The sequence below is a fragment of the Hyposmocoma kahamanoa genome, unplaced genomic scaffold (assembly GCF_003589595.1).
Source record: "Hyposmocoma kahamanoa isolate Upper Pololo Valley unplaced genomic scaffold, ASM358959v1 232, whole genome shotgun sequence".
Classification (NCBI taxonomy): Eukaryota; Metazoa; Arthropoda; class Insecta; order Lepidoptera; family Cosmopterigidae; genus Hyposmocoma; species Hyposmocoma kahamanoa.
The window spans coordinates 6,155,458-6,172,264 of NW_020653750.1; the positions used below are offsets into that span (position 1 = coordinate 6,155,458).

A 16,807-nucleotide genomic window follows, 5' to 3' on the forward strand; every position below is an offset into this window, starting at 1 on the left:
TACACGCTTTTTACCAATACGCGGATTTGCACCATCCCCGACGATATGTTGTATTACCTGTCCAGCAGTGCAGTTGGAGTCTTCGCCGGTAAAGTTGGCGACGCGAATGACTACCGTGCCAGGTCGATATTGGAAGTCCGGGTGGTCCTTTAGGTCGTACACGCTCACTTCACTCTCGTGTAGCATTTGGGGTCTGTAGATACAATGAATTTAAATAGCAACGTTTTAATATTCTTCTTCGAAGTCTTCCACTAAATGAGAATCAGTATTGCAGATTTTAATGGAAGGTAGCGTCCCGCCTTTCTGTTAAACCTGTCCATCAACATCCAACAAATTGACTTTCTGTTCCATTTCTAGGGTCGGTGGACTAAAGCACATATAAGTCAAAATCCAACATCATTCACTGAAATTAATACATCTACTGGTTAAAGCACATAAATCAAATTCATTTGTTACTTCATAAATTTCGAAATTTATTCTAGAGGTATTTAACTGCCAACACTAAAAACAACACAAAAAATATATAATTATATATTAACAAATGAAGCACTTTTTTACTTATGTGCTTTAGTCTGTCGGCCCTAGAATTAAGGCGAAGACTTGTTATTGAAGATGTTGTTATTATTAACCGACTTTCAAAAAGGAGGTCTCAAATCGGCTGTATTTTTTTAGTGTGTGAATATTACGTACGTTATGTACATTACTAATAGTATAGTCAAGGCGACAATATATGGCGGATTTTTTACCCGCCTCTACAGCAACAAAAGAATTATAATCGATAAATATAATAGGTATGAAACTCACACAGGCTCGTCGGCACTGGTGTAAGTGCGGTACCAATGCACTATGGCGGTCCGTCCATGATGGTCCACACGTTGTACCACGCCATACTCTCTGTGCTTTAGCTTAAATCAAATATCAATACATGTATAAATCAAATACATTCAATATAAGGTAAAGCTTCATACTATTACTGTCTGACTAAATCCATGTGTGCACGCCTTGTGATATTATTAACAAAAAAAAATATAACATTTCTTTACTCTGTTGATAATGATTGATATGTGAATAAATGTATAATATAATATACCCTCAATATGTTTGTGTCTAATGTTGGACACAGTGAAACTATAATTATTTTGTAATATGCCAATTTTTATACAACCTGTGTAATTACAATTAAATTAATTACGAAGCGTTTGAAACAAAGCGAGGAATTTACCGCAGTCAAAGGCTATGTTGTACAGCAATAGCGTAGCGTTTAAAAATGTAAAAATGAAAGGCAGGAAGGGCCTCTTGTAGGAGGGGTTATTGTATAGAAAATTTCCCAGTGCACCTTTCATAATTAATTCATCATAAAATAATCACATATATCTTTAGTTGGTAGCTGGAAAATAAGTTATACAATTGTACCTGCTGGTTATCTTCGAGATTCGCGGCACCACTGACGACAAAATCTCCCGGGAAGCATTCTTGTCCGTCCAGGTGATGAATCGGGTATAGCTGCGTCGACGGTATGTCCATTTCGATAGTGCCGTCCTGTATAATCATTTCAATTTAGTTACTATGTCAATTTAAACAGTTACTACTTGCTATCTCATTGTGCGTCGGTATTTGATTGCCGCTGTAATGATTTGCATAACTTAAAATAGATTCAAAATCATAACGTAAATCTAAATGAAAATGTTGGAATACTCTTACAGTTATATTTTAAGTTAATTTTTTCACCAGACAAGAACGCTTAAATAAAAATATAAAACATTGATTTACAGGTTTATATTTTTTATTATTAACAACAACAATTAAAATAAAAAAGATCTGAAATCTGTCTGTCAGGGTAATTGGTCCAATAGAGAAGAAATTAATGTCAAATGATTATGAACTCATAATTGCATTTAAGGGTATGGCAATAGTTGCTGGACTCAAGTGTGCATTTGAGGCACTTATCGAAGTTCAGCACTTAAAGAAAGTTCGAAAAACAATGCGTCGGCTAAATTAGAAAAACTAGTAACTCCGTTTACGGTCGACAACACTTTTTTACTTTTTAACCGACTTCAAAAAAGGAGAAAGTTCTCAAATCGACTGTATGTTTTTTTTGTACGTATGTTACGCGATAACTCCGGTATCTGTGAAACGATTTTCATGATTATTTTTTTGTTGGAAAGAGGGTACCTCCATAGTGGTCCCATTTAATTTTGAAGAAAATCATCCACCTCTAAGGGTGGCTGTTCACGCATGAAGATTCATTTTTATAAATAGCGCCTAAATTTTATTATAAGGAGCAATTATTTTAATGGTTGATTTTGCTATTCTCCAATCCAAGGCGTTTTTCTTTCAATATACATTCAGTAGTGAGAACCGCTTTTTATTATCTCCTGTGTCAAGTCCCGTATAGTGGCGAACTAGGGGATGAATCCGGGTTTGCGCACTTTCCGGTAACCGATTTCAATAAAACTTGGTAATTATATGTAATATGAGTACTTTTGAGGCCGGTTTTTTTAGTATTCTGTACTGAGATTATCAAGCGCAATGTCGGACAATCAAAACTTAAAATATAATTTGTGGGTCCTTTTTTAGTTATAAAATGATAATATAATTATATATTGTCATATAATTATTTGTGGTAACTCTAGTTTTTGTGCCTACTTAAAAAATAATAATTTTAATGTTTTAAAGTGACTGCGACGCCTTTGGCAAGGCGGAACAGTCTGCGAAGGCGGCGGACGACTTAGCGTAAACAGCGAGTTGATTGCGTCGCATTCGGTAAGGCGAAGTAGAAGACGACCCGTCCATATGTCTGTTTATATATACAATGCATTTTTTGCATTTCAGTTACTTTATGCTTTAAGATACGAAACGTTTGAAAAAGTGAAGGGACAAAATTAGGGTTCCTTACTTGCCAGACGACGTTGGCGCGCGAGGTGGTGTGCAGCGTCTCGACGACGACGCGGTCGCCGAGGCGCGGCGGCGGCGCCGGCGGCGCGCGGCGCACGGCCCGCTTGAGCCGCTTGCCGCGCAGCAGCCGCACCGCCAGCTGCGGCGAGCGCTTGCCGCGCTGCGACGCCGCCGACGAGCACCGAGATGACCACGTGGCCCCACTGAACGACACATCGTACAATGCACCCCTTAAAATTACTTTACTATAGTCAAAAACATCGAGTATATAACCAGAAATAGAGACAAAATGTCATTTAATTTGTTTGAAAACAATTCTGTCATGTCATTACGGTGACAATTAAGCTCTGATTGACCAGCCCGAATTCGACAAGGGCGACGTCAATTGTTTCACTTCAAATCGACCAGTTTGACTTCAGCTTTGCTATAATGGACGAAAATTTAAAAATGACATACTTAATTAAAAATGAAATGGGATTCCGTTTGTTTTGTAATTAGATGTTTTGATGTTTTTCCCACACCACTGAATGGAACAGACCCCAATGTTTTTTTTTTCAAAAATCAAAATAATCTTTATTTCATAGGTAAGCATTATTACACTTGAAATCGTCACATTGGTTAAACTCTATCGTTCATTCGTAAGGCAGTTTCCCCTGAGAAGAATTAGCAAGAAACTATAGGGGTTGTTCTTTGTAAATAACATTTGTACACATTCAACATTTACAATTTCTTTTTGAAATATCAGGGATCGAGAGTACCTCCATGAGCTAAACGGTTTACAACCATGGATTTTTGTCATCTAAGTATGCAGAAGTTGTATAATAACCTTTAGTATAAAGTTTTTGTTTTACTATAGTTTTAAATCTCGTGAAAGGCAAATTTTGTATATGAACCGGAATCTTGTTATAGAAGCGTATACATTTCCCCACAAATGAATTTGTGACTGTGTGAAGACGACTATTAAGAAAAAACAGCTAGTTTATTTTTATTCCTCGTATTAATGTTATGTCTGTCACTATTTTTCATAAAAAATTACTATTCCTCTTAACATAAATTACATTTTCATAGATGTACTGTGAGGCTAGTGTAAGAATGTTAATTTCCTTAAACTTATCTCTCAAAAGTACTCTGGGGCCCAGATTGCAAATTGTCCTAACCACACGTTTCTGCAGGACAAAGATTCTATTGATATTACCCCAAAGCAAAATGCCGTATGTCATTAGACTGTGAAAGTAGCTGAAGTAATCCAATCTAGCGGTTTCGACGTCTGAAAGTTTCCGTATTTTTTTAATCGCGTACACTGCAGAGCCGAGCCGTTTTAATAATTTACTTATATGTGGACCCCATTGCAATTTAGCATCTAACGTTATACCTAGAAATACAACTGTATCCATAAGATTCAATTATTCGTTTCTAACTACAATGTTTGTGACCATCTCTCTAACATTGGGTAATGTAAATTTCACACAATTTGTTTTTTTCTCATTAAGGAGTAGGTTATTAACAGCAAACCAATCAACTACTGGAGATATAGCATGTTAGAGAGATATTATCTGTTAGAGGTATTATGTTTATTACAATAAATACAGAATCTTTTTGGAATATATGGAGACGTAAACACAGGTCAGTTGTTGGCGCTGTACTATTTCAGCTTTCTAATTTGTGCTTTCAGCGCAAACAAGAGTTGAAAGTGATATAAGACCCATTTGCTTATTTCGTCTCTATTTCTGGTTATATACTCGATGGAGAAAAACAGTTCATTGCGCAAAAGTGTTGCCCGCTTACGAGCAGCTAGTGATTGCAGTCGATTAACATTCTATCGATTATCGACTGAATATTGGTCACGCTTATGGAATAAATAGCCGAGCTTGTTTTATTTGAATCATCCTTGACCCATTATTCATCCAATTAAACACAAGTTCATTTGAATTGCAAATTTTTGTGAAGCTCATATATACATACACTGTATTTAGAACTATCTTAATGAAAAGTACAAAGAGGAGACATATTTTAAAATTTTTCATTTTAATTCAATATAGGCAATCAAATCCGCAATTAGTAATCATTAGAAAGTCATAACATTCACTATTCAGTAATATTTGGCAAAATTTTATCTTCTTTCACAATCTATCGATAAAACTATCGACTACAACTACATAACTGTTCAAAATTATATGAAAACTGGCAACCCCACAAATGACATTTTACTCCGTCTTCAATAAAAACACACTATACACGTAACCCACGACAATAAACATTTAATTACATCGTTATTCATTATATCGTTATTCATTATTTGATAATAACATAATGTAAGTTTTAAAGTTAGGCAATAAAGTGTATATACTACCTAATTGAGGAAAGAAGACACGTAACAGAAAACTACCTGTAAAATATTTGAAAATAAAAAGAACTGGAGGTCTACTACGAAATAAGATACTACGTGACAACGAAGCTCACACGTACTACACATGCCAGTTTTACTATGAAATTAAAATCAAAATTCGATACTATAGCTGTCATATGAGCTTCGTTCTTTTGTTACCGGACACTTCAGCATGGCGGTTGATTTTAAGTTAGACGATTTAACTTTATAAGATAAGGCGAGAGGTAAAGGACTTTAAGTCCATATTTTGGAATTTAGATATTTGTACAACAATGCTTTAGAATCATAAAATGTCACGAAAAATTTCACGCAATGCATTGACTTACAAACAAATGGACGACGGGTCTAATACAAAACCCACGAAAAAAAATGTCCCAAGTCAACCTATTTAAACGTAGTGATATGTAAAGGAATATGAAAAAGCTAAAACGTTGAATTTAAATTGTAATGTCATTGCAGTACTGCCTAATTTTGCTTACAACAATTGAAAGGCGCAAAAAAACACCATATTCAATTTCTACTGGAAACTTACCAAAATGCACCATATGTAGCTTCTAGTGAAAACTACTTGAACACAGGTATAATGGAGTAGCCTTTATTATTTATAAATAATTTTTATACGTAAATGTTGAATTTTATACAATGCCATTTATTATGAGCTAGAGTGTCTGACTTTTTTTTCTTGAGTTTCGAGAATTCTCGTACCCGATTTCTCGAGTTATTCGAGATTTTTTTTAAAAACAACCCCGTAACCCGTAACCCCGAGCCGTAGAAAGAGTACAACAATATTTGAAACTATTACTAACATGTATTAAAAAATATTTTAATAATAACATTAGCGACTCTATGAATTTTTTGTTCTAAATATTTCAAACGCTTGTGTTTCAAACAGTTGAAATTGATGTGATAGGTCTCGTTCAGTCTTTTACGCAAGCAATAAGTCGGAAAGAGACAGTTAGCTATTTGATTATTTTGATTGCTTTTGTAATTTATATTTACGATTAATTGAAATATAAATTAAATACGTTATATACCAGTGCATAAAATAACACTTTTAAATGATAAATATGATAACACAATGTAGTACTTACTGAAAATATGATATGCCATCCTGTTTTTTGACTTTAGTTGAGTAATTTTTACAAGGTTTTACCACACAATACGGCATCATTGACAAGCGCGCTGTCAGTCGAACAAACGAAGACTAAAGCGTGATTGACGCTGTGTATACGATTTTAACGCCCTGTAAATTCGGACACTTTTTAGCCCGGACCCGACGTCCATTTATTTGTAAGTCAATGACGCAATGGTAAAAAACTTGAAGTCCTATCGTTTGTTTTTAACTGACGTCAAAAAAGGAGGTTCTCAATTCGACTGTATTTTGTTGGAAAGAGGGTACCTCAGTAGTGGTCCCATTTAAATTTGAAGGAAATATTCCACGCCTAAGGGTGGCAAATAGGGGATGAATCCGGTTTCGCGCATTTTCCGAAAAAAAACCGTTTCCAATAAAACTTGGCAAATAGATGTAATTCCACAAACTCCTGAGGTCGGTTTTTTACACAGAAATATATTTAGATAGACGCCTCAAGTGTACTTCGCGTGCCCATAGTAAGTGAAATTCACTTAGTTGCCGCTGCTACACTTCAGAACGCGCTCGACCGTTAGCGTAGATAAACACCAGTCGAAAACGCGAAATATGTATAATTGTGCCATTATAAACTGCAAAACGCTAGCCTGCCAAACGCTATACCAACGAAGCCACGAAACGAACCAGCGGACCTCACGAATCCTTCTATGTGCTTGTGTTGTGTCTTTGTCGTAGCGCCATCTATGAGAAATCTATGAAAGATTTACCATCCAGTTAGTACCTTTACCAGTCCCGGCGAGAGATGTCGCTGTTCTGGCACGGTAAGCTGAAAGGCGTCGGTTCGAATCCGGGAGGATCGAAGGAATTTTTTCCGAGTGTTCGATCTTTGTATTAATAATTATAACAGTAACATTTTCATTCGTCTTGCCATTCATCAATTTGATCAATTACCAACAGAAAACCATCTAGTAAAATTAATTATGCAATCGCATATATTATACATTGACATGCCTTTTCATTATTTAACTTAATCGATAAGATCTTCTATTACAAAAACATGTTATGTAATAAGCTCATTTTATTCGAAGGACAATAATTTTAATATTTGAAGTCAATTAAATATTAAAGTCTTAATTTTTTTACGTAATCAACATTTTTTTAAAACAAGTAAAATAAAGGACTAAACCATTTTATTTTAGTATTTTTCTACCATATTAATATTACGACTACTAGTAATCAACAAATACTTGAACAATAATTATTCTATTTAGAATCGATTAATTGAATGGAATACGCGTAAACACGCGAGAATGAATGACAATGTAACAGTGCGCTGTCTTTATAAAAACCTGGAATTGGTCATACGTATGAGTTCGTTGCTTTCAAGGACGAAGGTGGTCTAGTTTATCCCACCAAAGATACTATCCAAATATGAAGAGTAGCAGAGTTAGAAATCCGAGAAATCATGATTGGCGAATGGCAAGACTACTTTGATCACACCAATTTGATCTATCACCGACGGAAAACTATCAAGTAAATTTAATTAAAGCAGTTGCAAGTTCATATTGACGTGCGTTTTCATTATTTAAGTCAATCGATAAGATCTTCAATTACAAAAAGGCAGTTATATAATAAGCTTATTTTATTTCAAGGACAATAATTTTAATATTTGAAGTTGATTAAAAATTTAAATTTAAGTTTTTAAGTAATCAAAATTTTTTAAAAATAAGTTTTAATAAAGGGGTCCTTATTATTTATATACTAAATATAATAATAAGATAGTTATATAATAATATATAACTATCTTATTCTCGTATTTTTCTACTATATTGATATTTTGCGACTACTTGTAATCAACGAATACTTGAATCGATTAATTGAATGGAATGTGTGTATTCCGTTCAATCAATCGATTTGGCGCGGAAGGAGGGTTCCCATCACTAAATAGTTCTTGTGATGTCATAGTGGATACAAAAAACGTGGCACGCTCGGTTTTCATTCAAATTGCTGTACTTGCGGCGTCTATCTAGATATATGTTTGTGGTTTTTTAGTACTTTGTACTGAGAATATTATTTAACATATTTTAATTTTGAAATGCTAAATTCTATACCTTAAAAAGTACATTCTGTTTAAAATAATCTGTAGTAAAAAATGCTATTTCTTTAACCCTCAACTACAGATTTAAACTCCTACCCAGTAGTGGAACGTACATGGGTGGATACAGAAAAAAGAACATCGTGCCTGTTCGCGATTATGTTTATGAAATCACTATGCTGTTACGGTGTTATTAAATATTTGTTAGCATTATATCATGTTCAATAATAAAAATTAAGATAATAGATGTTGCGGGATGTCTCTCTCTAATTATCGAAACATTTGTCGCCAAGTAAATGTATATTGAACCTGTCAGTGTCACTGCCGTCGCTGCTAGTGTTCTCCCAATTGTCGGAGTCATCGTCGTTTAAGGCCGTCTCCAAGGACTTGCTATCGCCGTTCAGTAACGAACTGTCCTCTTTTGCTGGCTCCGGGCTGGTTGACAATCGTAAAAATTTAATGCTACTTGTACAATTGTCCGTAAAAATAGAAGAATAAATAAATGTAATAGATACTATTGGAGTACATAAGCACTTATATATTTTACAACCTCATGCATTATCACCTAAGGTTTTTATCTATGACGGGTTGAATACTTATGTGCATGTAGATTAAAGTGTTAATCTTTTGTTGTTCACATTTTTTTATTTTTAGTTCGTGATTTGATCATGTATAAAACATATTTTAATTACCTCGACGATTCAGACGTATTGCAACGTCTCGGGTCCCTTCGAGACTATGGACGTTGCAATACGTTCGAAACATCGAGGTATTTAAATTAAAATATGTTATATACATGATTAAGTCCCAAACTAAAAATTAAATAATGTGTGAAAATCGTGCAAGTTTAAATCAAAGCACATTTTTTAAATCAACCAATAAAACTAATGAGAAAACGCGGCGTACCTAATGCCAGAATCATTTTTCTCTTCTGTGATGGTATCCTCCAAACTGCTGGCCACAGGCAACGAGTTCACATCTCCGCTAGATTCCACCTTGATAGTTGGACAAGTGCTTTCAGTCTTCAAAGTGTCATCTGGTTCTATGTTATCTTCCGTATCTACTTCCATATCGGTCTGTAAGCAAAAATGGGTTATACATATAAATGAAGTTGCTTCCACAAATCAATGTTTCCTTCTTATAGTTGATGTCTGTAAATGCATGAATAAATGTTTACAAGTAACAAGTACAATTAGTCGTCGTTTTGCGTCAAATCATTACATTCAGAGTCTACCTATTCTTCTTCTTATTTAATAGAGTAATCGCCAACCATCTATGTTCAGCGCCTTTACTTCGATTTCCTGATTACTTCGTTCCCATTATGTCGTAACGTTTTATTTATCGTTGGACGACTGTCGCGTCTAGCCTGTTCGCATATCACGACTATCTGTCGTGACTGCGTCGTGGGCGTTTATTTTATCGTTGAATGACTGTCGTGTCTAGCCGTTCCCACTAGATCGTGACGACAATTTATCGGTTCACGGCAACCGCCTTATCGATTGCAAGACAGGATCGTTTGAAGCTACGATTATCTGTCGTCACATTTTGATCGTGACGTTTTATTTATCGTCGGACAACTGTCGTTCTAGCTCCTCTCATTGTCACGACAATCTGTCCTCGTAATATCAAAATAGTCGTGAATGACAGTTAATCGTGTTTTCTATGTGTGAACAACTTCATTTAAATATACAAGTCACGACACTTTCAACTGCACGACTATCTGTCGTCACGACATAATGGGAACGCGCCCTTATTTGGTCTAAATAATTTCGCCTTGATCGTACTCTGTCTCGTCTTCGATTTTCCCCTTTATGATGTTTCTTAGAAAACTATCATGACGTATCGATGCCCAAACATCTCTCTCTCTCTTTCTGTTCTCTATTGTCTTTCATAAGCTCCTTTTTTCTTGCACTATTCTTTTTTTTATGATGCCTTTTGCAACGTGCGATCGGTCCATGGACCATGAGCAATTGTTTTATTATGATCTATTTGGCGTGTTAGGCTCGCCTGCCCTGTATTAGGCTGCCTTCATCTTTCCAACTTCTCCTTCCTTTAGTCCCACATGTGTGGTTCGTCCAGAGCTTGTGCAAGTCTGTTTTCATGTCGTAAGATTCTGTCCTCATAGGCTTTTGTCATGCTACTTATCTCCTGTTTGACAGTAGGAATTTGCAGATAATCATGAATATCATCCATTTTTATGAACCATGGAGCATTTACCAGAGTTTTGAGCACACCATTTTGGTACCTCTGTAATATCTCCAAGTTTGATATACTTGCTGATCCCCACAGTTGTAATCCATAACTCCGAACCGGTTTGAGGACTGTTTTGTAGATGGTTAACTTGTTCTGAATTTGTTGTTGGCGCCATCACGCTTCTTTTGTATGTGTTTTCCAGGTTTGTCTGCGGTCAAGGTAGAGTCCCAAGTATTTAACAACAGTATTGTGGGGTAGCACATCTTTACCGAGTTTCACAGTTGGGCAATCTTCTCATCTCAATGTAAACGTGATGCGATTGGACTTTGCTGCGCTTGCTTTGATTCTCCAGTTATTCATCCAAGAATGTATCTTATCAAGGTGCAATTGCAATACTCTTGCACTATTCTTATCACATTGGTCCCTCTTTCCACACAATTAAATTAGTCTCTTCTCTCCAGCACCACATCTCAAATGCTTCTAGCAATTACTCTGTTTTTCTGGTCATTGTCTCTGTGACACATAAATATAATGCAGTACTCCAAATGTACACCTTTAAGAGTCATATCTGAAGTTACTTATTTAATCTGTCTTACTTTACTACACTTACTTAATTATGCAATGGCTTCTGTACTAACATTTTTAAACAATAAAGCAAGTTTAATGTACATAATATTTTTTGTATATAAATGAATATAAACTTTTTATAGGCTTTTTTATGATTATATATGGATAACAACAAATTTACATAATTATTACAAAATAACACTCACATCAGCAGCCTTAATCTTGCGGTGTGAAGAAGCTCGTTTCTTAGGTCTTGATGGCATATGTTCAGTTGAGTTAGTCTCTGACTTAGAGGATTTCCGCGTAGGCTTCGTTTGCTTGCGAATATTTCTATAATATTTACCTAGAAATAAAATTACACAATAACAAATGACAATTTAGTAATTGACTTTTTTACTGAATAACTTAGATAAAAAAGTTTTTGCTGCTACTGATTTGATGCAGTTGCAACAAATATCTTGAGTAATCACAATGCTTTAACAGAAATGTCAAAAGATGTCAAGTGACAAAGGAAAGAACATGCATGGACGGTGCTGGTTTACAGTTCCCGAATAAATACGTACTCTGTTGTTTCCGCCATTGCTTCTTGGTGATAAAAGTGTCTTCAGGGCCAATAGTGAGGAAGTTCCTATCACCGACCTGCAGTGTGCATGGCTCGAAGACATTTAGTAATTTTAAGTTTCTCAGATCATCACCTATGAATAACAAGAATCATTGTAACTCTGTTGATAAAGGTACATTGGTATAATAACTTAGGGAGTCTGTTTCCTCACTCAATTCATCATAATCTTAAGTAAGGAAATACCTTGTATTGGCTTTTAGACTGTGTTCTGGTCACATTCCAGCTAATAAATTCTTTCATATGATGGGTTTTAAACCATCACCATTGTGCAGTACTTGCAATAAAATAGAGGATCTGTATCATGTATTGGTGGAATGTAACCGTAACGTAACCCTGAGAGGTACAATGTTTGGGAATGTAAGTTTATGCAATGGACAAATTAATTGTTGGCTCAGAGAGCCTGTATGTATTGGTGCTCTAAACTTGTACAAGTTTTTGAACATGTCACTTGAGTAGGGAACCCAGTATTCCTCCCATGAGGCTGACATAGTCACTCAAGGTGGCTCCTCAAAACCTCATTAAAAAAATACGATTAATAAAAATCTCATAATCTTAGTTAAATATATACATTTTAATTAATGTAATATTCACAAGTTAATAATTAATGTAACAGACAAAATATTTTGCTATACATTTATTACCTTCAACAAGAAATTTAGGTTGCTGTGGCTGAGCTTGATCTGAGGGGTGCGTGCACAGTGCACGGCATTGCCAATGCACACTGACGCTCTCCGTTACTACCGCTTCGACTGTGAACTGCATGTAGAAAAATTCAGGACTAATTCTATGGTTTTAACATTATAGTAGTAGCAGAATAGCCAAAATAACTTGAGGATATGAACTAACTGAGCTAATAACTGAACTGATGGATTATTTTAACAAGAAGTAAACCTTATGATCATGCATCTTATGCTTTCTTGCTGCCTTCATCTCCTTAGTGACATGTAACCAGTTGGCATTATCCAGAGAGCCCAAGGGTCCATAGACCACCTGGCCAGGATAGAACTCTGATGAGGAGTAGGGTGTGGAACGGCGCCGGCGCATAGAGTAGTCCTCAAGAGGGCAGCTGTCAAGATCAGGGTATTCCAGCCTGGAGCCATCAGCAGATACAAGACGCAGTTTGCTATGGACAGCCTGGCAATAAAGAGTAACTTATTATTGCACGTTAAAATGGTATTTCATTTAAAGATGCCACAGCAGATTTTAGAACTAGCAGTGCACTTCTTACCACTTACAAGCTTATATCAAGGCTGTCACGCCATAGTGTTTTCTACTCTCAATAAAACAAATAAACTTTAGGGCACACACTGACAAACAATTATGCAAGTTCTTTCAAAATATTATTCACATAAAATATACATGTGGATAGATAGATAGATAGTTTTTTTTTTTAATCTGAATTGGACATTCAGGCGTTTATGTCGGCCTCATAATGTAACATTTAACATACATTGAATAACACTACTCACATATGAGGTATTGCTTCTCATCAGAAAGCAAGACCTCACAAAGGAGTATAGAGCTTCAGCACTCTTCGTCAACGGGTTGCTCAGCATTAAATTTAGCTCTCCCACCTGACCAATGTCTTTTCATTGATATTGGGTCCGACAGCCCGCATATAGATCACATTCCATTAAATGAAGCATGTCTTCCAACTTGTTACAAAATTGGCATTGAGGAGATTCTGCCCTTCTCAAGAGATAGTAAAATTTATTTAATGGAATGTAACCAGAATGTAGTCTAAGAGCAATTTTTAACAGTGGCTTAGATAGGCTACCCTGCTCGAACCAGGGCTTTCTTGGAGAACATAATTGGATAGTTTTGTACCATATAGCCCTTGTCACAGATATCTCATCATAGCTCATAGCCCATTGATCCATATTTAGGTCCCTTACAAATGTTTTATGCAAAAATATTCTAGGACCCAATAAATTTCAGATTGCAAAATTATAGAACTAGTTCTTGTTATTTGGAATGTTTATAAATAGAGAATAAATAACTTAATACATAAAAAAGTTCTTGAGCTTCAAAATAATGAGATTGAGTTGTCATGGTATACCTTTGATGTGCCAACCCAGGAATCGAGGCACACAGCAAGATCAGGGGTGAATTCCTCCAAAGGTTGCAGTCTTTCACTAGCCACATTGGGAATGACATGTTTTGTGCCTACAATTTGAAGTGCTGCAGTCATTATAATTTCTCTGCAGTAGCCTCTCTGCGTATCCTTGCCAGCTATCATTCGACGGACTACATCTCCAGGCATGAGAGACCTGTCAGACAGGCCCACCTGAAGAAATTATGTACTATCATTATTATTGATCATAGAAATGTTCTCGTACTACATATATGTTCAAAAAATACTATTTTAATAGTATATTAAAAAAATTGTGCCCAGAACAAACATTTGTAAATGTGGGTAATTTTCAAGTTTCTTGCTTATTGTTATACTTGTAATACCCTCACAGCTAACTCACAAAATGAAATAAGTATATCAAAATTCCATACCATTCATTTGACCTCGCAAAGAAATAGAGTAGATGAACCTATTATAAAATACCTAACATAATAACTTTTCGACATCATGTAACAATGGTAAAATCTCTCCTGTGCCGGAATGAAATTCACACCTGAAAGCTGTCTCATACTCACAGATTTCTCGGATATAACTCGTTCGGTGCCGGATGGGTGCCAGACAACACGAATTTCGCCTTTTTGAATGGGTGTTTCAGTGTCGCTTTCTTGATCACTCAAGTTGGCTTCATAGTTCTCAAGTACAAGACCAAAAACCACTTGGCCGCTGTTGTTGATTTTATACACTTCATCCTCGTAAAAATACTGAAAGTCAGTTGGCGAACCTGGATTTTGCCCCGCCATATTGACGGGAATTATCGAAAGACACAAATAATTTTGTTTTTACGTGAATGTTCTTTCTGACAGCTGATTGCAATGTGTGGCGCATGCGTGAAATCAATTATGCAATGCAAGCGCCATCTTGCGGTGCAATGCAGTGCGAAAATAACGTTTCAATTTACGTACCGTATATGTAGGAAACGTTTTCAATTATCAAATTATCAATATGTGCTATATTATAACTAAAAATAGAGTTCACGATATGCATTTCATTAAACTTATAGTAGTAGAAAGTAACATTTAAAATAGTGTTATTTAAAAAATTCATATTTTTTTACTTTTATCGATTTTGGAATTTATTCCATGAACTAATCAGAAAAAATAAATCGGAGCGTAACATATAACCTCCAAAATACGAAAATCGTATCAAAATATTGACTTTTTAGTTTTAAAATTACATTTGAGGCTGTACGAGAATTCAATTGATATGAATTAATATAGTTGTTCTCTTTTTCAATCACTTACAACAACGTTGTGTAACATACGATCCCGGAATAACTACGCACTTGCGCAAACGTCCTCGGTAACAAAATCAAAGTATATCACGGAGCGGACCAAGGTCTCCAAGGAGGGGAGAGAAAAGGTAACAGTTTAATGTGTTACAAACTTTTAAAGTTTAATATAATAAAATTTTTATCAAAATTTCCGTTGATAATTATGTAAAAATCTAATCATAAAGGGGCCCGCTTAACTTGACGCAATATTCATTTCATTGTCAAACGTATTATAAGTGCAGGTGTTGGTCGATATGTCATCCAACATTTTTGAAATGTTGGGCATGTGTAAGGCGCTACGCAAAAGCAGCAATTTTATAAGCTTTTTTAAAATTTTCGTATAACGGTTGTCAGTTGCAGCAACAAATAGGCCCGGTTTAGTGCGGGAATACACGTTCAATTTTTCATCCGATAGTCGGATCTAATAGTCTGATTCGACTACCATATATGTATTTATATGAACACTCAACACACGTCCGATCCGGTCGGAGTCGGAAATAGCGTCCGATTTTATTACCGGTCCGATCTCTATACTTTAGCGGGGAGACGAAATACACGTCCGATTCTTCCCTCCGATTTGCAGCGTTGCCAATGCTAATAATTCAAAGTCCAAGGTTATAAATTTGGGGATTTAATTCTCAGTATTTATTATATTATTATTGTTACGCTTAAAAATATATCAATTAATTAAGAAAGTCAAAATGTGCCCATCTATAAATATACGTTACGCTATAATTAGAAATATACTCAACAAGTTAAATTAAGTTTAAACCTTAATATTTAAGCTTGACGAGTGGCAAGTTGTGGTATTGAAATACCTACTGCTCGGCTTTGTTTGGCAACAGCTGTTTTTTTTTTCACACCGGGGACTGGCCAAAACGTGAGGAAGGGTCGCGCGCTCAACACGCACCGACTGATCATCACATCCTATTTAAGAGCCAGGCTCTTGTTGGTGACTGATAATAGTAGTTGTAATTTTACAATTCAAGACAAATGTGTTAAAATGCTAGAACGCGAGGGCACTTTTTCCACATAGCATAATCCCCACAATATCCCCAAACGAGTTGTTCCCTGCTTTTGGGGAATTTCCCATAATTTGGCAACACTGCAGTTAGTTCAGAAAAATCCCGACGAAAGAATCGGACGCCTATCGAACATGTATTGAGTAAATCCGATCCGATAGTTGGATCCGACCATCAGTGGACCAAATCGGATGTGTATTCCCGCGCTTAGGTCTTGCCGCTATTTTAAAATAAGCTTTCGAAATCCTGTATATAAATTCGAGGTCATTGCATTAACAATTTAGCAAGAGCAAGACTGACGCTACGAAACACGGGGAGGCCTTGTAGTCCTTAGAGGATATGGGTCGTATTCCAGAACTATACTCAAAGCACAAGTCAGGATTTGAGCAGACTTGAGTATGATTTCAAGCACTGGAAATACGACCCTAATGGCAAAGACTTGAGCATGATTTCTAGTGCTTTGAATCATACTCAAGTTCTGACCTGAGCACTGAGTAGAGTTCTAGAATACGACTCTAGGTGTAGTCACTCAATGC

The 16,807-nt window shown here is 35.8% G+C and overlaps 2 protein-coding genes across 2 annotated transcripts in view; one reads left to right on the top strand and one right to left on the bottom strand.

Moving 5' to 3' along the window:
* Positions 1-14,769, bottom strand: part of LOC113228643 ((E3-independent) E2 ubiquitin-conjugating enzyme UBE2O) — a 41,849-nt gene extending 27,080 nt beyond the window's left edge. The window contains exons 1-12 of the mRNA XM_026461999.1: positions 14,495-14,769; positions 13,905-14,132; positions 12,737-12,979; positions 12,487-12,601; positions 11,787-11,918; positions 11,430-11,566; positions 9,370-9,539; positions 8,773-8,898; positions 2,897-3,098; positions 1,414-1,539; positions 805-905; positions 58-193 (exon numbers count right to left, since the gene is read on the bottom strand). Of these exons, the coding sequence (XP_026317784.1) occupies positions 58-193; positions 805-905; positions 1,414-1,539; positions 2,897-3,098; positions 8,773-8,898; positions 9,370-9,539; positions 11,430-11,566; positions 11,787-11,918; positions 12,487-12,601; positions 12,737-12,979; positions 13,905-14,132; positions 14,495-14,719 (1,941 nt within the window). The 5' untranslated portion in view covers positions 14,720-14,769. The remainder of the gene's footprint in view (positions 1-57; positions 194-804; positions 906-1,413; positions 1,540-2,896; positions 3,099-8,772; positions 8,899-9,369; positions 9,540-11,429; positions 11,567-11,786; positions 11,919-12,486; positions 12,602-12,736; positions 12,980-13,904; positions 14,133-14,494) is intronic.
* Positions 14,770-15,240: 471 nt separating this feature from the next.
* LOC113228458 (TBC1 domain family member 16) overlaps positions 15,241-16,807 on the top strand; it is a 17,086-nt gene continuing 15,519 nt past the window's right edge. Inside the window, exon 1 of the mRNA XM_026461771.1 lies at positions 15,241-15,338. The gene's annotated coding sequence lies outside the window, so the exon portion shown is untranslated. The remainder of the gene's footprint in view (positions 15,339-16,807) is intronic.